The sequence below is a fragment of the Ovis aries genome, chromosome 11, assembly GCF_016772045.2.
Source record: "Ovis aries strain OAR_USU_Benz2616 breed Rambouillet chromosome 11, ARS-UI_Ramb_v3.0, whole genome shotgun sequence".
Lineage (NCBI taxonomy): Eukaryota > Metazoa > Chordata > Mammalia > Artiodactyla > Bovidae > Ovis > Ovis aries.
Genome location: NC_056064.1, coordinates 30,414,526 through 30,438,150, shown reverse-complemented (window position 1 = coordinate 30,438,150; position 23,625 = coordinate 30,414,526). Strand labels below are relative to the sequence as shown.

General features: G+C 48.0%; 1 protein-coding gene across 6 annotated transcripts; it reads left to right on the top strand.

Annotated features, from left to right (window-relative positions):
* Positions 1 to 1,395: 1,395 nt before the first annotated feature.
* Positions 1,396 to 23,436, top strand: ZNF18 (zinc finger protein 18). Of its 6 annotated transcripts, none has more exons than XM_027974874.3 (7): positions 1,396 to 1,429; positions 11,979 to 12,458; positions 14,096 to 14,282; positions 14,706 to 14,794; positions 17,202 to 17,292; positions 17,899 to 18,006; positions 22,206 to 23,436. In XM_027974874.3, exons 2-7 carry the CDS (start codon positions 12,072 to 12,074, stop codon positions 22,976 to 22,978), a joined length of 1,635 nt encoding a protein of 544 aa, XP_027830675.1. In that variant the 5' UTR covers positions 1,396 to 1,429; positions 11,979 to 12,071; the 3' UTR covers positions 22,979 to 23,436. The 6 variants fall into 6 exon arrangements, with proteins under 6 accessions (XP_027830675.1, XP_014954145.1, XP_012041140.1 ...); XM_015098659.3 differs by having other exon boundaries at positions 14,703 to 14,794; XM_012185750.4 differs by having other exon boundaries at positions 1,396 to 1,720.
* Positions 23,437 to 23,625: the final 189 nt, after the last annotated feature.

Below are 23,625 nucleotides of genomic sequence, written 5' to 3'. Positions count from 1 at the left end.
GCATAATAATAAATAATTGTTTCTTAACTCATACTTCAAGAAACTAACTGACCTAGTTAGCTGCCAAAACTTTGGGCAGGAATGCTAATCTTATATCACAAGGAGCAAGTTGCCAGTTTATAAAGAAATTATTAAACTGCCAAGTGTCTCTTCCTTATCAAGAACCATCTACCAGAGTAAGAGTTTTCAACCTGAAATTCATGAGTTCCAAGAATGCACTTCAGGATTCTGTGAACTCCCTGAATTTGTGTGCAAAATTTTCTGTATAGAGATGTATGTGCATTTTCCTTGGGAATGGATTTATAGCTTCCATCAGATTCAAGAGGGCTCTGTGACTCAACTAAAGCTTCCAAATTACTGTTATGTTCCTTGGATGTTGATCAGCTAAAAACTAACATGTTGAAGATAGAAATCCATCATCCTCCCTTTCCAAATCAGCTCACCTCTTGACTTTCTTAGAAGCAAAGCACCTTGGCATTGGGAATAACACCCTAGGCAAGTGTCACTCTACATGTCTCTGACAAATTGCTACCATGCTCTGCCCAGGAAGTCAAAAAACAGCATTGTTATACAAGTCAACTTCAAAAACTCCCACCTGGGTTAAGCTGAAATAGTTTTCACACAGTGGATTTCGCTCAGGCCCTGGGACCTAGAAAAACACACAGGATGACTGAGTGGTAGAGTGCAGGATGACCTGGAAATGGTCAGTTGTTATCCTAGTTAGAAATGACTTGGAAGGAGGTAGGGGTAGAGGGTGGAGAGAGGAAAGGTGTCGGAGAGATGAACAAGGTGGTAAAATCCTAGGACTTGGAGATTATTGTCAAGTGGAAAGGGAAGAAGGGGAGGGACATCATCTTGAAGGAGTGAGAATGGGGGTGGGGTGGGGAGGCGGGGGCAGACAGACAAGACGAGATGGGAAGAGAACTGCAACACTGAAAGGGGAACAATGAAAGAAGAGAGCCAAGGAAACGCAGAGTCAGTGAGAGCTGGAGAAGCCTGACAGAGAAAGGTCAGGGCAAATCAAACGCCCCTGGGAGTTCTAAGTGAGGTGAGGACCACAAGGAGGAGAGACTGCGGTTAAGAGCCGGGGTTAGGGGCCGAAGGGTTTGGGAAAGACACGAGAACGACCTCTGCATCCCTCGCACTGCTTGGCCCAGTGCCGGATCCACAGCTGGGGTTCACTAAAGGTCCAGGTGAGGACTAAGCGACCGCACGCAGCTCATATGAATGAGAGACCCGCCCGCTGCGTGACGCACAGCGGCCTCAGAGGCGCGAGCGGGGCGGGGCTATAAGGACAGCCAATCAGAGCCTGGGCACCAGCCCCGCCCCCGCCCCGCCCCGGCGCCCAGCCCCCGCCCCGTCGGACCCAGTGTCGCGCGCACCCGCCCGTTTCCCGGAAGTGCGCCCGAAGCCGGCGCCGCGGGCCGAGGTGAGCGCACGCGGGCTGGAGTGGTCTGGACGCTGCGGCACGGGGCCGGGCATGGCGCCGCCCGCGTGCGCGCCGGACTCGGCCCGGCCTCCGGGAGAGGTGTCCGGCCGTTGGACACGCGCGGGGACGCCGCGAGTGCGGGGGGAGGGGCAGCGGGGCTGTGAGTAGAGGCACGGTACCCCGACCGGGCTAGCGCTCCTGAGCCTGTGGGCCCCGCCGGACTCTCCAGCCACGTTTCTGGCCTGGGACGAGAAGGGGCCCCTCTCTCCTGCCTCCCCGAGAAGGCTGGAAGTGAGCCTCGGGAAGAGGGAACCCGTATGGGCCGATGCCCGCAGCCTGGCTCCTGGGTGCGGTCGGCGTCGTGGGCAGAGGGTGGAGGGCTCAGTGGGCAGCGCTGCCTGGCGCCCGGCAGGGCCGGATCCTCTCCGGCCTCAGTGCCTGTAGCTCCTCCTCCCCTCCAGCTGTTCGTGACAGCTCCTAAGCCCGCCCGCTCCCCGCCCCCCCCCACCCCCCCGCCTCAAGTTACCAAAGGTTTGCCGCTCTCCTCCCAAAGGCACAGGCGGTTAGAGCTTCCTGGGTTTGAATTTGGCCGCCTCTGTGAGCCTCAGAGATTTCAGACCTGTACACTGTAATACTCGCCTTGCTGGGTATTTGTGAGGGTTGTGATTAATCGCTAAGTCGTGTCCGACTCTTCGTGACCCCATGGGCTGCAGCCTGCCAGTCTTCCCTGTCCATGGAATTTTCCAGGCAAAAATACTTGGGGTGTATTGCCATTTTCTTCTCCAGGGGATCTCCCCCCACCCAGTGATGGAACCTGCGTTGTCCGTTATTGGCAGACATGTATGTTCTGTACTGCTGAGCCTCCAGGGAAACCCATTTCTGAGGATCTGCTTGAACCCTGCCTGACATGGAACTTGATAGAGAAAAAAGTTACTCAGACACTCCTTAAAAACAATAAGGTGGACGGTATTGATGGGGACTCCCATGGGGTTTTGAGGTGTGGGAGGGACAGATTGAATACAACAAAGACAAGTCGAGATTTATAGCCAAGGGGTAGGGTGGGGTCAGTGGATGGAAAATTACTAAGTGGAAACGTCTGCCTTAAGGGGGTCATTCTGGCTAAACTAACTTGACCGGCTTTGCTGAAGGCAGGTCAGGGCCAAAAGGAATTTGGTCAGGTGTCAAGGGATGTTGAATTTGATCAAATTTCAAAAGTAAGGGATTTTCCCTAAACTGGAATCAGAAAGATTCTTGCTAAACTAGACTAGAAGGGCCAAGGACAGAGTCCAAGGGCCAACCCTACTCAAAAAGATGACTCAGAAGCTTGACTGAAGTTTAAGGAGACCATCTTTGTGCTCTGCGAATGGCTGCTCATGTGTGAATGGATAAGTATCCGTACCTAGATGTTCATTTAAAAGTGCATTCTAATTTGTTATAGCTTTAATAAGTATAACAACTATACATTTGGGAGAACTTTCCTTTTTTTTTTTTTTTTCAAAACTAACAGGAGTGTATTCTCATGAAGTATTTGCAGTACCAACCTATGAACCATTTATGTGTGTGCTGTGCTTAACTTGCCCAGTCGTATCTAACTCTAACTCTTTGTGACCCCATGGACTGTAACTGGCCCGGCTCCTCTGTCCATGGGGATTCTCCAGGCAAGAATACTGAAGTGGGTTGCCGTGCCCTCCTCCAAGGAATCTTCCCAACCTAGGGATCAAACCCATGTCTCCCACCTTGCAGGCGGATTCTTTACCATGTGAAACACCAGGGAAGCCCATAAAGTAATTTAATTATGAATACTTGAGGCATTTTCCCTACCATTATGTGAAAATATAATAGCTGAAATCAGAGTTAAATAATTTGTGAGTCAGTTTTCCCTGAAAGTCGCTTTCCTTAGGTGTTATCTAAACTGCTATTTTAATTCAGGAACTAAGTAAATATGAATAAATCCACAGATCAGTCTCTTGCCATCTAAAATCTTGCTACTTGTTATTTGAAATTCAGGAGCTATATCTAGATAGTGAAGGATGCATATATATTTAAAAGTTTTAACATGTTTATTTTCAATAGAGTTAATTTTTCTCAGCATTTGAATTGTTGTAAAATTCACTCAGCAGTTGTTTAATTATGAGACAAAGTACTTCCACTAATAATAATTTGTTTATAAAAGACATTCCTGGAAAAGTTAACTCTAATCCTTTCTGTAAAAGTATCTCCTCTGGCTTTCCATTAAGCCCTGCAGATTAAGCCTTTTGCAATTCACTTAGTTCCCAACCTAACATATTTACTTAAAGCTGTTTAATTCTCTCTAAGCAGCCTTTAGCCATTTCCTACAAATTTTAATATGTTGTGTTTTCATTATCGGTCAATATGAAGAAAATGTTTTAATTTCCTATCTGGTTTTTTTCTTTGACAGTTGGTTATTTAATATTTCCATATATTAGGATATTCTAGGTATCTTATTGTTTTCTTTTGTAATTTTCAGAGTTCAATTACTCTGCGATCAGAGAATCTATACTTTAAGATTTTAGTGTTTTGAAACATAATTATATTCTGTTTTCATGAGTGCTTCCTATACATTTGAAATGAATGTGTACTCTGCAGTTGTTGTTTTAAATGATGGTTGTATCAACTTGGGTCACAGTGTTGTTTAGATTTTCTGTTTCCTTCAGTTCAGTTCAGTCACTCAGTAGCATCCAACTCTTTGTGACCCCATGGACTGCAGCACACCAGGCCTCCCTGTCCATCACCAATTCCCTGAGCTTACTCAAACTCATGTCCATTGAATCGGTGATGGCATCCATCCAACCATCTCATCCTCTGTCGTCCCCTTCTCCTCCTGCCATCAATCTTTCCCAGCATCAGGGTCTTTTCAAATGAGTCAGTTCTTCGCATCAGGTGGCCAAAGTATTCGAGTTTCAATTTCAACATCAGTCCTTCCAATGAATATTTAGGACTAATTTCCTTTAGGAGGGACTGGTTGGATCTCCTTGCAGTCCAAGGGAATCTCAAGAGTCTTCTCCAACACCACAGTTCAGAAGCATCAAATTCTTTGGTGCTTAGCTTTCTTTCTAGTCTAACTCTCACATCCATAGATGACTACTGGAAAAACCATAGCTTTCACTAGACGGACCTTTGTTGGCAAAGTTATGTCTGCTTTTTAATATGCTGTCTAGGTTGGTCATAACTGTTCTTCCAAGAAGTAAGCGTCTTTTAATTTCATGGCTGCAGTCACTACCTACAGTAAATTTGGAGCCCCCCAAAATAAAGTCTGTCACTGTTTCCATTGTTTCCCCATCTATTTGCCATGAAGTGATGGGACCAGATGCCGAATGTTCAGCTTTAAGTCAACTTTTTCACTCTCCTCTTTCACTTTCATCAAGAGACTCTTTAGTTCTTTGCTTTCTGCCACAAGTGTGGTGTCATCTGCATATCTGAGGTTATTGATATTTCTCCCGGCAATCTTGATTCCAACTTGTGCTTCCTCCAGTCCAGTGTTTCCCATGATGTACTCTGCATATAAGTTAAATAAGCAGGGTGACAATATACAGCCTTGACGTACTCCTTTTCCTATTTGGAACCAGTCTGTTGTTCCATGTTCAGGTCTAAATGTTGCTTCTTGACCTCCATACATATTTCTCAGGAGGCAGGTCAGGTGGTCTGGAATTCCCATCTCTTGAAGAATTTTCCACAGTTTGTTGTAATCCACACAGTCAAAGGCTTTGGCATAGTCAATAAAGCAGAAGTAGGTGTTTTTCTGAAACTCTCTTGCTTTTTCGATGATCCAAGGGATGTTGGCAATTGGATCTCTGGTTCCTCTGCCTTTTCTAAAACCAGCTTGAACATCAGGAAGTTCATGGTTCACGTATTGCTGAAGCCTGGCTTGGAGAATTTTGAGCATTACTTTACTAGCATGTGAGATGAGTGCAGTTGTGCGGTAGTTTGAGCATTCTTTTGCATTGCCTTTCTTTGGAATTGGAATGAAAACTGATCTTTTCCAGTCCTATGGCCACTGCTGAGTTTTCCAAATTTGCTGGCATATTGAGTGCAGCACTTTCACAGCATCATCTTTCAGGATTTGAAACAGCTCAACTGGAATTCCATTACCTCTACTAGCTTTGTTCGTAGTGATGCTTTCTAAGGCCCACTTGCCTTCACATTCCAAGATGTCTGGCTCTGGATTAGTGATCACAGCATCATGATTATCTGGGTCGTGAAGATCTTTTTTGTACAGTTCTTCCGTGTATTCTTGCCACCTCTTCTTAATATCTTCTGCTTCTGTTAGGTCCATACCATTTCTGTCCTTTATCGAGCCCATCTTTGCATGAAATGTTCCCTTGGTATCTCTAATTTTCTTGAAGAGATGTCTAGTCTTTCCCATTCTGTTGTTTTCCTCTATTTCTTTGCATTGATCGCTGAAGAAGGCTTTCTCATCTCTTCTTGCTATTCTTTGGAACTCTGCATTCAGATGCTTATATCTTTCCTTTTCTCCTTTGCTTTTCGCCTTTCTTCTTTTCACAGCTATTTGTAAGGCCTCCCCAGACAGCCATTTTGCTTTTTTGCATTTCTTTTCCATGGGGATGGTCTTGATCCCTGTCTCCTGTACAATGTCACGAACCTCATTCCATAGTTCATTAGGCACTCTATCTATCAGATCTAGGCCCTTAAATCTGTTTCTCACTTCCACTGTATAATCATAAGGGGTTTGATTTAGGTCATACCTGAATTGTCTAGCAGTTTTCCCTACTTTCTTCAATTTGAGTCTGAATTTGGTAATAAGGAGTTCATGATCTGAGCCACAGTCAGCTCCTGGTCTTGTTTTTGTTGTCTGTGTAGAGCTTCTCCATCTTTGGCTGCAAAGAATTCATTAGCACCTCATAAATGTAATAACCTAATAACAGATTAATTCCATGTAACCCTTTCTTTGTGCTGTATTTATATATTTCACTTCTACTTATCTTATGTTCTGCTTATACTAGTGCTATTTTTGCCTTAACAGTCAGTTGCTCCTTTTAAGGAAATTAGAATAAACAGAAGCATAGTATCTTACATTTTTTCACCATGTGCTTACCATTTTTGGAGATTTTCATTCCTCTCTGTGGCTCAGATGGTAAAGCATCTGTCTACAATGCGGGAGACCCGGGTTCGAGACCTGGGTTGGGAAGATTCCCTGGAGAAGGAAATGGCAATCCACTCCAGTACTATTGCCTGGAAAATCCCATGGACAGAGGAGCCTGGTAGGCTACAGTCTATGGAGTCACAAAGAGTCGGACACGACTGAGCAACTTCACTTCATTCCTCTCTGTAGATATGAGTTTTCCTTCAAATGGAAGAATGTCCTTTAGCATTTCTTGCAGTACGCATCATTGGGGGAAAATTCTCATGGCTTTTTTAAAATCTGAAATATGTCTTTAATTCTTTCTTTGAAAGGTGTTTTTGTTGAATGTGGAATTCTAGGTTGACAGTTCATTTCCTAGAATTTGCATTTGTTTCTCTTTATGATTTCTAGTTCTCTGTGGAAAGTCACTATCTCTTCTTTCATTAAAATTATGTTGTTTTTAAGTCCAGAGGCCATCAGGCCTTGATTCTCTTGACTTCTTTCCCCTTGATTTTTGATCGCATCTTGGATATTGTGGATGGCACATTGTAGACACTAAAGATTCTGTTATCTTCTTCTGAAGAGTGTTGATTTTTCTTCTAGCAGGCAGTTCAATTACTGACTGATCACCTTTGGGTTGTGTTAGTTTGGTTTTTATCTCCTTGCAATCCAAGGGACTCTTAAGAGTCTTTTCCAGCACCACAATACAAAAGCATCAATTCTTCAGTGCTCAACTTTCCTTATGGTCCAACTCTCACATCCATACATGACTACTGGAAAAACCATAGCTTTGACTGTATAGACCTTTGTTGGCAAAGTGATGTCTTTGGTTTTGAATACTCTGTCTAGGTTTGTCAGACCTTTTCAAGGAGATCAAACCAGTCAGTCCTAAAGAAAATCAACCCTAAATATTCATTGTAAGGATTAATGCTGAAGCTCTAATACTTTGGCCACTGATGCAAAGAGCTGTCTTATTGAAAAAGACTCTGATGCTGGGAAAGATTAAAGGCAAAAGGAGAAGGGGGCAGCAGAGGATGAGATGGCTAGATAACATCACCAACTCAATGGACATGAATTTGAGAAAATTCCAGGAGATAGTGAAGGACAGGGAAGCCCGGCATGATACAGTCCGTGGGATCGCAAAGAGTCGGACATGACTTAGTGACTGAACAATAACCAGCTTGGTTTTAGGGTAGAGCTTTGGAAAACCCAAGGTGTTTCCCAAATTCTTTTCTTCTTTGGCTGTTCTGCATGGCTTCTGGGATCTTAGCTCTCTGATCAGGAATTGAACCTGGGCTGTTGGCATTGAAAGCATGGAGTCCTGACCACTGGACTGCCAAAGAATTCCCTCAAATTCTTCTAACTGGATCAGAATAGACCCAACAGACTGGGCCTCCTTGGTGGATATTGTTGAAGCGTGTTTTTAGGTTTTTGGGGGCATGTTTAGAGTAGTAGGTCTTACTCTTGAGCATGGTCCTTACTCCTAACATGACCTTTCAGATAACTCAGGATGCATTGAATGTTTCTCTACTTTGGGGGTCAGAAATGTAAATGTCTCTTATCATTGGTTGGGCTTCTGTATCCCTCATTTGCTCTTTTAACATGGTGACAACTGCTCCCTGTTGAACCTCGGATAGTTCCACCATGCTGAGTGCAGTCCAACCCTTGGCCAAGATTCATCACAAGGAAACCCCCCCTCCCTCCACAACTGTCTGCCTCCATTGCCACAGCTTCCTCCTCCCCTCTGCCCTGCTCTTTATAATTCTAGCCACTTCAGCAGCCCCTGGTCTCCACTTGAGCTCCAGCTTCCTGCACTGGGCTTGGGAAATCATTCCTTTGCAGACAGCTATGATGACCATGGGACCCTCCTCATGAGCTTTTCTTCCCTCAGGGATTCCTTTCTTGCCTATCTGTTGTCCAGTGCCTGAAAACAGTGGCCTCTTAGGCTTTCTCGAGTATTGTTGTTGTTTACAGTGGGTAGGCTGCCATGAAAAGAAATAGAATTCCTGAATTATTGAGCACATGTTGCTGTAGCCCTCGGGGTGCTGGATGAATGTATGAATGAAATATCAGGTAGGCCAAAAAGTTTGTTCAGGTTTTTCTGTAAGATGTTATGGAAAAACCCAAATGAACTCTTTGACCAGCCCAGTACATGGGTCTCTTTGTAAGCACAAAGGACAGTTAGTGGGGTCCACACAAGAAACATAATCTTCTTACCTTTCTATTTTATCCCCTCAAAAGAATTTTGCTTTCTTTTTCTGGTTTAGTTCTTCTGAATCTTTGTTAAACCTTTTTTATGTCATCTTAATCTGTGCCTCCATTCTTTTTTTTTTTTTTTTTGAGATCCTGGATCATCTTCACTATCATTATTCTGAATTCTTTTTCTGGTAAGTTGCCTATCTCCACTTCATTTAGTTGTTTTTCTGGGGTTTTTATCTTGTTCCTTCATCTGTGCCATACTCCTCTGCCTTTTCATTTTGATTAACTTTCTGTGATTGTGCTTTTTGTTCTGGAGGCTACAGGATGTACTTGTTCTTGCTTCTGCTCTCTGCCCTCTGGTAGATGAGGCTAAGAGGCTTGTGTAAGCTTCCAGATGGGAGGAACTGGGGAAAAACTGGGTCTTGCTCTGATAGGGCCTTGCTCAGTAAAACTATAATCCAATTATCTGCTAATGGGTGGGACTATACTCCCTCCCTGTTAGTTGTTTGGCCTGAGGTGACCCAGCCCTGGAATCTATAAGCTTTATGGTAGACCAGCCTAGACAGCATATTAAAAAGCAGAGACATAACTTTGCCAACAAAGGTCCATCTAGTGAAAGCTATGGTTTTTCCAGTAATCATGTATGGATGTGAGAGTTGGACTAGAAAGAAAGCTGAGCGCCGAAGAATTGATGCTTTTGAACTGTGGTGCTGGAGAAAACTCTTGAGAGTTCCTTGGAGAGCAAGGAGATCCAACCAGTCCATCCTAAAGGAAACTAGTCCTGAATATTCATTGGAAGGACTGATGTTGAAACTGAAATTCCAGTACTTGGGCGGCCTGATGCGAAGAACTGACTCATTTGAAAAGACCCTGATGCTGGGGAAAGATTGAAGGCGGGAGGAGAAGGGGACAACAAAGGATGAGATGGTTGGATGGCATCACTGACTCAGTGGTCATGAGTTTGAGTAAGCTCTGGGAGTTGGTGATGGACAGGGAAGCCTGGTGTGTGCTGCAGTCCATGGGTCGCAAAGAGTCAGGCATGACTGAACAACTGAACTGAACTGATGGTAGGGCTATTGGCAAACACCAAGAGGGCTCACGCCGAGGTGCCCTTCCCAGGACTGCTGCTGGCAGTGTCCCCGTCCCTATGGCGAGCCCCTGCCGACCTGAACCTCTGCAGGGGACCCTCCAACACTAGCAGGCAGATCTGGCTCGGTCTCCTGTGGGGTCAGTGTTCTTTTCCCCTGGGCCTTGGTACACGTAAGATTTTGTGCCATCCAAGAGTGGAGTCTTCATTTCCCCCAGTCCTGTGGAAGTCCTGCAATCGAATCCTGCTGGTCTTCAACATCAGATTCCCTGGGGATTCTTAGTCCCTTTGCCAAATTCCCAGATTGCAAAGCCTGACTTGGGGTCAGAACCTTCCCAACAGTGGGAGAACCTCTATGGTATGATTGTTTCCCAGTTTGTGGGTTGCCCATCCAGCAAGTATGAGATTTGATTTTTTCTTGATTGTGTGCCTCTGCCCTCTCGTTGTGGCTTCTCCTTTGTCTTTGGACTTGGGGTACCTTTTTTTTCCAGTATCCTCTTTTCAATGATTGTTCAACAGTTAGCTATGATTTTGGCACTCTCACGTGAGGAGGTAAGCACGTGGCCTTCTACTCCACCATCTTGAAGCAATCTCCTGCTTGTTTTATTTTTAAATGATGTTGTGATATAGAGTGAACTGTTTGGGTGAAGTCATGGGGATAAAGACATTGCTCTTACACCTCAAGGACAAAAGTGAAAAAATTGAAAGTGAAAGTTGGTCAGTCTTGTCCAACTCTTTGTGACCCCATAGACTATATCATCCATGGAGTTCTCCAGGTCAGAATACTGTAGTGGGCAGCCTTTCCCTTCTCCAGGGGATCTTCCTAACCCAGGGATCAAACCCAGGTCTCCTACATTGCAGGCAGATTCTTTACCAGCTGAGCCACAAGGGAAGCCCAGGAATACTGGAGTGGGTAACCTATCCCTTCTCCAGGGGATCTTCCTACCCAGGAATCTTCTGCAATGCAGGCAGATTCTTTACCAACTGAGCTATCAGGGAAGCCTCCTCAAGGACAAAGCAGCCATCAAAAGCTAGAGTGTTGTACTGATCTCTGATTAACCCTGGCACCCAAGTGACTGGGTGTTTTTTTGGTTGTTGTGGTTCATGTTGTGGAGAAATGATGACCTCCAGCTCCTTTATAATATTTTAAGATAGACCCAATAATCCAATATTAGGATTACATGCAAGAAAGCTAGCTAGAAATATTGCATGCTCCTTTAAAAGTATCTTAATATTAACTTTGTTATTTCCTAATTCTCTTCCTTGTCTTAGTTCCTGCCTTCTGAATTTTGATACCACTCACCATAAAACTTGCTTCATGTCTGTAGGAATGTTTTTGCGGTAGTCAGTGTTTAAGACTTTTTTCTGTTTAGGGTTGAAAATTTTAGTATGACAGATTTTTCATAAATTCCCAGTTATCAACATGGCACTCAAAAGAGGTCACTTAGAACTTTCATTGTACCTTTTGAGGAAAAAGTTCTCTTCAACTTCATATTTATTTTGAAAGCATCTAGTCATTTCAACCTTGGGCTTCCAGGTGGCGCAATGGTAAAGAATCTACCTGCCAATGCAGGAGACATGGGTTTGATCCTTGGGTCAGGAAGATCCCCTGAAGAAGGAAATGGCAACCCACTCCAGTATTCTTGCCTGAAAAATTCCATGGACAGAGGACCCTTGTTGGCTACAGTCCATGGGGTTGCAAAGAGTCAGACACAACTCAGCATGCATGCACACACGCCATCATTTCAACCTTAGTCTTTACTCCTAGGGGATCAACGTCTCCGTTCAGCTCTCTGTTTTAGTCTGCAGACCTATGGGTGCAGATATTGAAGTGTTGTGGAGACGAGCTGTTTACCTGGAAACGTAGTGAACATGCTTCACGTGGTGCATTTCATTCTTCTGCTTGGTCTGGCCATTTGAAGACCAAGAGAGAACACTGTAAAAATGGTCAGGGTTGTGGTGACAGTCTAGCTATGGTTCTAGTAGTTTGCTTTGCAGCTTCAAGTTTACCATATTTCAAAGTAAAATAGTGCATCCATTGATTTCAGAAGACCCACGACTCCCTCCCTCCCTCCAAGGCTTCTCAGGCAGGCAGGTGATTCTGTTCTTTGTGAAAGTGCATCCCCCTGGCCAGTGTAATGTCACTCTTGCTGCCCCTCCAGGGTCCTTGTGAGAGGCTCTGAGAAGACCTGGCTCTCCTGGGGACAGCTCCGTCCCAGAAGCACATCCCTTAAAAGGACTCGCCACACCAGACAATGCCCGTGGAGTTGGGGCAGGCTCCTGTCCTGCTGCCACCACCGGCCAAGGCTGAGGAGCTCCTGTTCCCTGGCCCAGATGCCACCCCCCGAGGGGAGCCCTCCAGCCCCGAGACCGCACGCCAGCTCTTCAGGCAGTTTCCTTACCAGGTGATGTCCGGGCCCCATGAAACCCTCCAGCAGCTTCGGAAGCTCTGTTTCCAGTGGCTGCAGCCAGAGGTTCACACCAAGGAGCAGATCCTGGAGATGCTGATGCTGGAGCAGTTCCTGAGCATTCTGCCTGGGGAGATCCAGACGTGGGTGCGGAAGCAGTGTCCAGGCAGCGGGGAGGAGGCCGTGACCCTCGTGGAGAGCTTGAAGGGAGACCCCCAGAGGCTGTGGCAGTGGGTGAGCAGAGAGTGCTGTGATCTGTGAGGGAAGCACCAGGTCCTCTGGCGTCTTAGCAGGGGCGTTGTCTTTTTTTTTTTTTTTTTTAATCAATCTATTTACTTTTGGTTGCGCTGGGTCTTTGTTGCTGTGTGCAGGCTCTCTCTAGTTGCGGGAGCTACTGTTTAGTTGTGGAGGTACTCTAGTGGCGGGGGCTACTCTAGTGGCGGCGCATGGGCTTCCCGTTGCAGTGGTTGCTCTTGTTGCAGAGCACCGGCTCTAGGGCTTGTGGGCTCAGTAGTTGTGATGCACAGGCTTTGTTGCCCCATAGCATGTGGGATCTTTCTGGACCAGGGATCGAACCTGTGTCCCCTGCCTTGGCGCCACCAGGGAAGTGGTTAACCATAGAACCACAAGGGAAGTCCCAGGGGTTTTATCTTTTTTTCTGGCACCGAATATGTGGGGGTTTTCACACCAACAACGAATTTTCCGAGTTTCTGATCTCAACTAGGTGTCCTCCTATTCAGTTCAGTTGTGACAGCAGCGGTCTGCTTGTCTCAACCCAGAGGATAAGGGCTGGTCCCGTAAGACTTCCCCCATTTCAGCCACCGGTCACAAGCTGCAGGGGTCACTCAGACTTCCGGCCAGCTGGCTACAGATTGGGAGGTTCCCAAGGCCCCTTCCTCAGCTTTGATAACTTGCTAGGATGACTCAGATCTCAGGGAAACACTTTGCTTCCATTTTCCAGTTTGTTCTAAAGGATATGATTGAGGAGCAGCCAAATAGAAGAGATGGGGGATACACAAGAGCTTCCATGCCCTCCTCTGGGCACTCCATCCTGACCCTTATATGTGTTCAGCGGGTTGGAAGCTCCCTGAACCCCGCAGTTGAAGAGTTGCTATGGCGTTCTCATTACTCAGGCCTGACAGATTGATCATTGGCCATTAGTGGTGGAAGAGCTCCAGCCCTTCTCTGTCCCCTAGAGGCTGAGGGGCGGGGCTGAATGTTCTGGCCCTCCAGTCACCAGGTTAGTTCCCCTGACAACAGGCCTCCATCCTGAAGCTGTCCGGGACCACCAAGAGTTATCCTATCATGATCAACTCAGGGATGGTTGGGAGGGGCTTGTTCTGAACCACAAAAGTGGCTCCTGGCACCCCTGTCCTTCAGGACATTCCAGGGGTTTCGGAGCTCTGTGCCAGGAGCCTGGGACAAAGATTCATTATATCTCTTCAGTGTGTTTTTCATTATACCTCCTCTGTGTATCCCCACGCCACACCTGATCCTAGGTCTCCCTGACACTACACTTTTTGGCCATTAGGGATTGAAGATAAAGTCTCCCCTCCCATCCCATCCTTAGAGTGTTTGGGGTGTTGTCCCAAAGACGGCTGTATCTTAATTGGTGGAGGCTGTCCAGTAGAAGGACAGCCCCAGCCGCCTGTCAGAAGAGCTCCCAGGTCTCCCTCTGGCCTCATCCTCCAGCTGCTCTCAGGATGCTTCCCTGCCCAGTTCCTGCTGGACCAGAAATAAATGCTGGCCTTTTCTTTCCCTGCCCTGTGTCCCTAAGGCCTGCCTTAGGATGCGTTCTGGAAGGGTAGCTCTGTGTTTTTCAGAAACCCTCACTCGGGATCTTTGAGTAATCAGCAGTGTGTTGTCTCTAGATCAGCATCCAAGTTCTGGGACAGGAAGTCTTCTCAGAGAAGGCGGAGCCCGCGAGCTGCCCAGCAGGGGACGCAGGGTCTCCTGCTGAAGAGCCTCAGAAGCTTGGGCTCCGGAACACAGCCCTCGGGCCTGGGGGGCCACTGAGCTGTGTGGTGAAAGAGGAGTCTGACGTGGAGCAAGGTCTAGGTGAGGGGCGGGTCCTGGTGGTGGTATGTGTGCTGCTTCCTGGAGAAACCAGGGGACTGTGATCAGCAGGCCAAGAGGGAACTGACACCTTAGGCACCAATTGGGGTGTGTCTGGACATGTGGGACGCAGGGTGCACCTATAGGAATCAACTGCGATTGGGGATTCAAAGTCTGCAATGTAAGCCACTTTATGACAGGGCCAGGCCTTTCGGATCTGGGGTCTGAGGAAGGTGGGAGGAGATGTTGGGGGCAGCTGTCGGGAAGCTTGGAGGAGTCGGAGTTGGTTAGGGAGGTAAACGTGGGTCTGAGTTTGCGGATGGTGGGACAAGTGCGGGTTCTTGGGGGGGGAGGTTTGTCCCTGTGCCCTCTGTGAGTGGTCAAGAAGGACATCAGGATGCTGTCTTCTGTCTCTGCCTTCAGCAGCGGCTGCCACCCAGCTGCCTGCGCAGCCCGAGCAAATGCCTGTCGGGAACCAGGACTTCGGAGCCTCCCTTCTCCACACAGCATCTCAGGTGAGTGGGGTCCCCTGGTTCTCGACCCCAGAACCTTGCCCTCAGGTTTTCAGCAGGAAGGTAAACCCAGCCCCTCTCACTCCATCCTGGCCACAAACAGAAGTCTCAGAAACAGATCTATTTTGATTATGTGGTGAGTGACTCTGAAAAGTTGCATTTGATAAAAATGAAGTTTTTCAAGCATCTGTAGACTTTAGTCAAAGCATTGTTCCAAACCTCTAGAGAACTCCTCCTTCTCGGGACTCTCCTTGTGGGGTCCGTTAGAGTGAAGGTGAGGAAGGCTATGTGTGTTGAACGTGGTTTGAAGCCAGGTCCGAGCTTCAGCTCTCCGGGCCCAGAGATCTAGAAACCCGAGTCCCAGCTTCGCATTGTACTTGGGGTAGGGGTGGGGAGTGGCAGGGGGGTACACCTTTTTCAGTGACTCTAGAGTACCCTTCTTCCTGCTTTCAGGGTACTCAGGAACCAGACTGTTAGGCAGGAGGCTGCTTGGGAGAAAAGAACTGGGTATTCTGCCAAGGATGTCAAGCAGACCTGGAGGCCTCTTGTTGCTTCTACAGTAAATACAGGGCCTCCCTGTGAAAGGTGTATATATTAACATACTTCAGCTAGTGGGGTTAGCTGTTAGCTCTGTGGTACTTATATACGGACATTAGCCATGACCTGTTGTGGATAGCTCAAGGTCCAAAGATTCTTAATGTTCACCAGCAACACCATATATGTGTGCGTGTGTGTGTATGTATGTATATATGTATCAGTATATATGTATGTATGTATATAAATATGTGGTGTGTTCTCAGTCATGTCCGACTCTGCGACCCCATACACTGTAGCCTGCGAGGCTCCTCTGTCCGTGGGACTCTCCAGGCAAGAATTCTGGAGTGGGTCGCCATGTCCTCCTCCAGGGGATCTTCCCTACCCAGGGATCGAACTTGTGTCTCCTGCATCGGCAGGTGGATTCTTTGCCGCAGTGCACTACCTGGGAAGCCCTGTCTAAATATATAGAATGTATAAGTAAATTTCCTATATATAGCTGATGCCTGATGAACAGCAGCTCAGCCCTGGCAGACCGTCCCGACCCAGTCCCAGTGCCCCTCCCTGAACTAACAACACCTGTTTGTGTCAGAAGGCCCTCAGTGTTCAGCGAAGTCTTTTATATCTGAAGGGAATGTTTAAATGTAAGGAATCACGTCCTCTAATCTCTTCCCTGATTTGGGAACCTCGAGAACAGTGGCAGGGTGTGAGGTCCACGTGGCAGTCGTCGGACTGAGTCAGAGACAGAGCCTCCCAGACTCAGGGATGTGTGGCGCCCGTTCCCGTGTGTTCAGACCTCCAGAGGGGAACTCAGGCCACACGGCTCTGTGCAAGTCAGTTGTGGCAATGCCCCACAAACCCACAAGGTGGTGCTGTTTCCACATGAAATCCAGATTATTTCCCCATCAAATCTCATACTTCTGTCCTCCCAGAGTAGGAAGTTAGACTTTTTTCTGCTCTTGTGAAAATGAGAGGGAGGGGGAGGGCTGTAGTTGGTGTCATGTCTCTTAAGTCAAGGGTTTCATTCAAGCACCGCTGGCTTCTGGCAGTTCCTTGAGTAAGTCTGTGGCTTTAAGGTTGGAGGTTCGCTGTTCAGAGACTCTTTTCTGGGCTTTGAAAGGGTCGATTGTTGCCCTGGAGGGTTTTGGTGGATGTCTTCAGATCTTGGTGGCTACTCTTTCGGTGCCCATGTGTCTGGGGGGCCAGGCCACCTCGCGGCTATTACTGCCAGTGCAGAAGAGGGGGGACTCCTGCCTTCAGCAGCGTTTGCTCAAGCTGGTTATTTCCAGACGGTTGTTGAGGTAACTTCACTCACAGAAGATCAACAAAGTAGAAAATCCCTGCTTTAGAAAATTTTAAATTAAAGTCCATATTTAAAATGTTATGATCAGTAGTTAATCATATAGAGGTCACTTTTCACCTCTGCCGTTTCTTCCACCCAAAAACATTTAACTCCTCCTTTTCGTCTCTTTTTTTAAGCTTAATGCCTGCTAATCAGAAATACATTTTAAAACTTCTTTCCTTTCCCTCCTGAATTTCCAGACATCAATGACGTCTTGGGAATATCGGGCTCCTTCTTCTGCCCAAAGATCTCTCCAATGAGCGCTGAGAGTTAAACACAAGCCGAGCGGGGAAAGGGCTTCCCCAAACAGGCAACTTAAAAGAGAACACAGGACCTAAAACCTACATGTTTCCTCTCCATGGCAAGAAGTACAGAGCCCAGGCCTGTTGACTCCGTCTGGAACCACCTCCCGTGGTTTCTCAGACCTTCTGATGGCCAGGACCCTGAGGCCATTCCTTTCTCCTCCGCCCTGCACAGGCAGGGAGGGATGGTTCGGGACCCTCCCCTGGACTCAGGCCTTGTGTTCTTCTCTAGGAGCAGTGGAGGCACCTGGATTCCACCCAGAAGGAGCAGTACTGGGACCTCATGCTGGAGACCTACGGGAAGATGGTCTCAGGAGGTGCAGGTGGGTCAGCCTGGTGGAAGGGGCACCCCCGTGTGCTCTAGGGGCGACCGGCCACTCTGCTCGGCACTCTCCGGGTGACAGAAACCCCTGGAGTCACAGCTGGGAGCTGGGAAGCTGGAGGGGGTGGGCTACAGTGTCGGCTCCCGTGTACTGAACATGCTGCGTGCGCCTGGCCCCGTGGTGGTGGCTCCTCTCCTCTGTGAAGCGGGTGCCGGGGCGCCCTCAGTTAGATGGTGACAGTGGGCAGCAGATCTAGTCACTTTCTCACTGTTTCGTAGCTTGCAGGTGCTGGTTACGACAGAGCTCGGCTGTGGCCAACTGTGCCCAGCCAACCACGGGTGGGCTCCCAGTCACGACTCACGCACCAGCCTGCCAGGTGGTCTGACCCCTCCCACCCAGAGCCTTCTTTTTGTGGCCGTTGCCGTCATCCAGCCCTCCCAGGGGTGCTGGTGTCTTCAAGGTTCCCCGTGTCCCTCCAAGATGGGCTCCTCAGTGGTGTCCAGAGCCTCTCAGTTCTCTCTCCACTCATGGCCCTCCTTTAGCAGCACAGCCTGGTCCCCAGTCCTCCCCGTTCATCCAGGCCCACAGAACCCCTCTCTGTTCCAGGCATTTCCAGCGCCAGGCCTGACCTGACTGATCCAGCTGGGTATGGGACAGAGCTGGCAGGGCCACACCTGCATGCCAGTGAGAAGATCCCAAGACCCACCTGCATAGGTGAGTGACCTGTCCCCAGCCATTTCTGACCCCCAGTCATTAAACTGGAGGTAATGGGGGGAGAGGTTAGGACTTGGTTTCTGTTACATTGGTAATAACTTGCCATGGCCTGGTCAGTCCAGGCTGAATACTGAGGTTGGGCTCCTTGTCCCTGGCTGTCAGGTTGTTGACAAATGTTTAATTATGGAAGAAGGACCCTGAATCCGACATGTTGCTTCACTCCAGCCTGTTGTGATGGCTTCCTTTCTCAGAGAGAACTAAGATTGTACAGGCCGAGACCAAATCAGATATGGACTGAGTTCTATTAAAAAAAAAAAAGATCATCTAACAGATTGCTGTTATTCTTCCTAAGGAGAAGGTCCAGAGTAACTGGGCCTTTCTTTTTGTTTTCACTCTGGTTATGGTAAATGGTAACCCACCAACTCCCAACAAAATAAACAAGCCCCCAAGCAGAAAAGCATGTTTCAGCTACTTTCTGTGCGCCCCAAGTTTCATTAGACAGCAGCAACAGCAAGTACTTCATACCAATCACATATTTTAAGGTTGATGCAAAGAAATGTGAACTTGGTCTGTTATAAAACAGCAATCACCCTTTGCCTTCTGAATTCTTTTAAAAACATTGCAGTTACGTAAAATCGACTGTCAAACCTACCTACCTACACACACACACACACACACACACACACACACACACACACACACCCCTTTTCATCTCATTTTCTAACAACAGTCCTGTTAGATCTTACCTTGAACCAAACTGTGGAGAGGGTATAAAGCCAGCCTGCCTTGATAAGGCAAAGAAATGCCATTGTAGGTTCTTAAGAGAGGATCTGTGGGGAGAGAGACTTCGGAAGCGGCCACCTGCAGGACAGGCTGGGAGGGTACCCCCCAAGGAGGAGAGTCCTGAGGGCCACTGACATGGGAGTCTAGGTGTGCAGGGACGAGACAGTAATAACAAGGCAGGAAAGGAGTGGTCTGGTCCCAAAGGTTACCGAATTAACAGCCTGCCAGACCTAGATTCAGTTGCTGTTGTTTAGCCTCTGAGTTGTATCTGACTCTGCAACCCCATGGCTGCAGCCCGCCAGGCTCCTCTGTCCATGGGATTCTCTAGGTAAGAACACTGGAGTGGGTTGCCATTTCCTTCTCCAGGGGATCTTCCCAGCCCAGGGATGGAAGCTGCATCTCCTGCAGTGGCAAGCGGATTCTTTACCCCTGAGCCACCAGGGAAGCCTCACCTGAGCTCAGGGCAGGGGGCACATGCCCCAGGAGAGAGTGGATATGCTCTTCTATTTGACCACATGGAGGAACAGCTCACAGGAAAAGCAGGTCAGCAGGGAAGTGAGCTTCAAAAAGTCTCACACTCATACCTCTAATCACAATTTCAAAGGATGAAAATTATACGCATACAGTTGGCCCTTGAATAGTAAGGGTTTGGACTGTGCGGGAATGCTTATTCTCAAGAGTTTTTTCAATAAATTTGTACACAATCCACATTTGGTTGAAGTCATAGGTGCAGAACCTGGATACAGAGGGCAGACTGTAAAGTTACACTTGGATTTTGACTGCGCTGGGGTGGGCGCCCCAACCCCCACATTGTTTGAGAGTCAACTATATTTGGAAAAATGATTCTTAAGCATTTATTGGGAAGAATACTGCAAGAATAGTAAAATGGTTTGAAAGAAGAGTGTTTCATCAGTGTTGGGCTTGTAAATATTCAGAGTATGTCATTTCTGAAAGGTAAACTCAGTCACATAGCGCAATACTAATACAAGCCAGTGGAACTGAAAAGGGAGCTGGGGACCAGAGGCTGGTCTGTAAAGGACTGATGAAGGGAAAAGCAAGACAAGTCCACAGGATGAGTCACTCTTCTCTGAGCAGAATCAGGAGAAAACACTCTGGGAAGAGGAGTCCGCTTCAACTTTGTGTGTGTTGTCTACCAAAATAAGTTGGAAGCAGATGGAAAAGACAAAATATGAAAATAAAATAATAGTAATAGGGAAGAAAATGGGTAAATATTTGACTCATGTCAAGCTGGGGATGATTTTTATAAGTATAGAAGCGACAGAAAAAAAATCACTAGGTAAATGATTAACAGACTGGACTATATTTAAAAAGAAAGAAACCACAACTTCTACACATAAAAATAACTCCAAACAAGGGGCTTCTCCCCACTCCCGATGGCTCAGCAGTAAAGAATCCGCCTTCAGTGAAGAAGACACAGGAGACTCGGGTTCGATCTCTGGGTCAGAGAGATTCCCTGAAGGAGGAAATTCCAACCCGCCGCAGTATCCTTGCCTGGAAAATCCCATGGACAGAGGAGCCTGTCAGGCTGTAGCCCATGGGGTCCCAGAGAGTCAGACAGGACTGAGCCACGGAGCACACAACCCCAAACAAAATAATAATGACTAAACTGGTGAAAACTTTTCACAGACCTGACAGGTAAGTGACTGTTTTTCTTGAAAGAGTGAGTACAAGTTGATAAGAGAAAAGTGACTTTCCCAGTTTAAAAATAATGGACAGCAGTCTTGGAGTATGAAAAGTAACTTATAAATGTGAAAAAAAAATCGATCCTTTAATAACTAAAGAATTAACGTTTACACCAATAAGAAGCCGTTTCCCACCAGTCTGAGCAGCAGAGTCTTGAGACAGTCAATAGGTAGGCGTTGAACCCTTGCCTCCTCTCTGCCCAGCCTCTTGGACCTGAGGATGGCACCATCGTTCTGGAAGTTGATTTGCCAGTGGGTGTCAGCAGCCTTAGTAACACCATTCATGCCTGTTGACACAGTAATTGTGCTTTGAGGAACCTTTAAAGTACTGATCAGAAATGTGGGCAGAATTTGTGAAGAAAAAAGCTTCTCACATCATTATTTACAGTAGCCAAATAAAACAACTTAGATTCCCAGAGTAGGAGAAGTCTTAAATAAAGTTCCTTGTTTTAGTCTCCTGTGTTTATTATCATATCTCCACGGTGAGCCATTATTCAGCTCCTTAAAATGATACCTATAAAGGCTGCTTCTAAGATAAGAGAGAGTACCTTGGCCTTCCAAGAGAAACAAGTTCTAAGGCTCTGAATTAACAAGCTCCAGTCTGGCACTCCAGCAGATTCCTGGGCCTCTAGCCGACAATGTGAAAGACACCGACATAGGAGAGAGAAGGGCAAACAGCTCCAAAGACATTGACATAGCAGAGAGAAGGGCAGACGGCTCCTTCAGATCTACAGGAATAAAGGCATTTAGAAAAGTTGAAGATAAATTCTACCACCCACATCAAGATCTTTACCACATGGGTAGTAATAACCAAAACCCCAAGTTATGAGAAAAACAAAATGCCACTGTTTCATGAGTTAATGAAGTTAGTGAAGCACCAGTGAAGCTGGATTCTTGCGCAGACCAAGGGTGCAGACTTTCACACAGCAGCTGCTCTGGGCATCACAGCCCCAGGGACATGACACGAACTTCGGGGTGACTTGTGGAAGGGAGGACCCGTGTGAAATTGATAAACAGCACCCTTTACCATTGAAAGGCTACAGAGCCAGGTAGAGAACTGTTTATACAGTATGGTACTGGTCGTGTCAGTGAAAAACATACACGTGTACGTGCGTGCGTGCATGCTAAGTCCCTTCAGTTGTGTCTGACTCTTTGCAACCCCATGGACTGTAGCCCTCCAGTCTCCTCTGTCCATGGGGGTTCTCCAGGCAAGAATACTGGAGCGGGTTGCCGTGCCCTCAACAGGGGATCTTCCCGACATGCGTGTTTAAATGAAAGACTGGAAGGAAATGTGCACTCACAGTAGTTGCCTGTGGGTGCTATGATTAAGGCTGATTTTGTTTTCTCTTGTATGCTTTTCAAATTATTTTTTGTGATATATTTATCCTTTTTATACAACCAGATAAAAACCGATACTCATTAGTGTAGTGCTTTCCTATACTTGTTTCTCCTGGGCATCGGAAGCTGGCTGCTGCTTTTCCAAGGTGGCCGCTGCAGCCTCTGGGAGCCGTCTTCCCCTGTCTCTCCTCCTTTCCAGAGCTGAGTCACAGCCGGACGCACACGAAGCAAGTGCCGGGTGCTCAGGTCCGACAGCATTTTCCTTCTTGGTAAAGAGAAGTCATCATGTCTTGGCTGACCCTTTCTCTGACACACAGGTTGGCACGCAGGGCGGACCGCTGACTGAGCTATTCTGCGTCTCCTTTCTCCTTCTAGGGGACAGAGGGGAGAATGACAAAGAGAACCTGAACCTGGAGAACTACAGGGCCCAGGAACCTCCGGCATCGGGAGAGCCGCCCCCTCAGGCTCCCTTGAGCAGCCTCTTCAGTGAGGACGAGCCAAGACCCTCTGGAGGAGGAGAGGACCTCTCAGAGGCCCAGGGGAACCTGCGGGGTGAGGGGACAGGGCGTCAGCTCTGCCCCCGGGAGAGGAATTCCAGGAAGCAGCCAGGCCCGCACCTGCTGCCCTCGCTTCCCGGGGATTCGCCCGCACCATGGCTTGAGGAGAAGAGAGAGGCCACCCCGCGGGGGCAGCCAAGGGCCCCCATGGCCCAGAGACTCCCCACCTGCAGGGAGTGTGGCAAGACCTTCTACCGGAACTCGCAGCTGGTTTTCCACCAAAGAACCCACAGCCGGGAGACGTACTTCCAGTGCCCCACCTGCCAAAAGGCCTTCCTGCGGAGCTCCAGCTTCGTGAAGCACCAGCGGACCCACACAGGGGAGAAGCCCTGCAAGTGCGACTACTGCGGGAAGGGCTTCAGCGACTTCTCAGGGCTGCGCTACCACAAGAAGATCCACACGGGGGAGAAGCCCTACAAGTGCCCCGTGTGCGAGAAGAGCTTCATCCAGAGGTCCAACTTCAACCGGCACCAGAGGGTGCACACCGGCGAGAGGCCCTACAAGTGCACCCGCTGCGGCAAGAGCTTCAGCTGGAGCTCGAGCCTCGACAAGCACCAGAGGTCCCACCTGGGGAAGAAGCCCCGCCCGTAGCCGGGCTCTCTGACCCCGTTCTGTCCCCCGGTCTGTTCAAGAAGACTTGACTCCATCCCAAGGAACTGCGTCCCTTAGAAAGTATCCCTGTCCTCTCAGTCTTCCATGGACTGCAGAGCAGAGCCCAGAACACAGCTTTAGACAGGAGGAGAGCTCGGCCTCTGAGTTGGACCTCACGCAGGCTGACTTTCTTGCTTCCGCATCGGGAGAAAGAGAAGCCTTCCTTTTCCCACTCGTCTGTCCTCCTGGACCCCTCGGGAAAGACGTGTCACTTGGAGGTCCCATTTTAGGAGTGTTCTCTGGAAAGAGTTTCACTGGATCTGCCCTCAGGACTGTGGTCCTAGAACAGGTCTTCTGTTCCGAAGGAGGAGCAGAGAGGCCAGTGGGCTCACATGTGGTCTCTGTAGTACAGGTGCAAAGCTAACTTTCAATAAACCTGGTGGTCATTCCCCATCTCATCTGTGTGTGCAGCATCCACTGTCTGCTGACTGGAACTCACAAACCCTCAGTGGTGCTCGAGCTCCCAGATTAGCTTGAACAAATCGGAGGGACAGTGACAGGAACATGGCAGCCTAGTGCCCGGGTGAGAGCCCGGCCACTGCCGGGCATCCCGGTGTCCTCTTCCCAGGTCTGCCTCCCACCTGCTC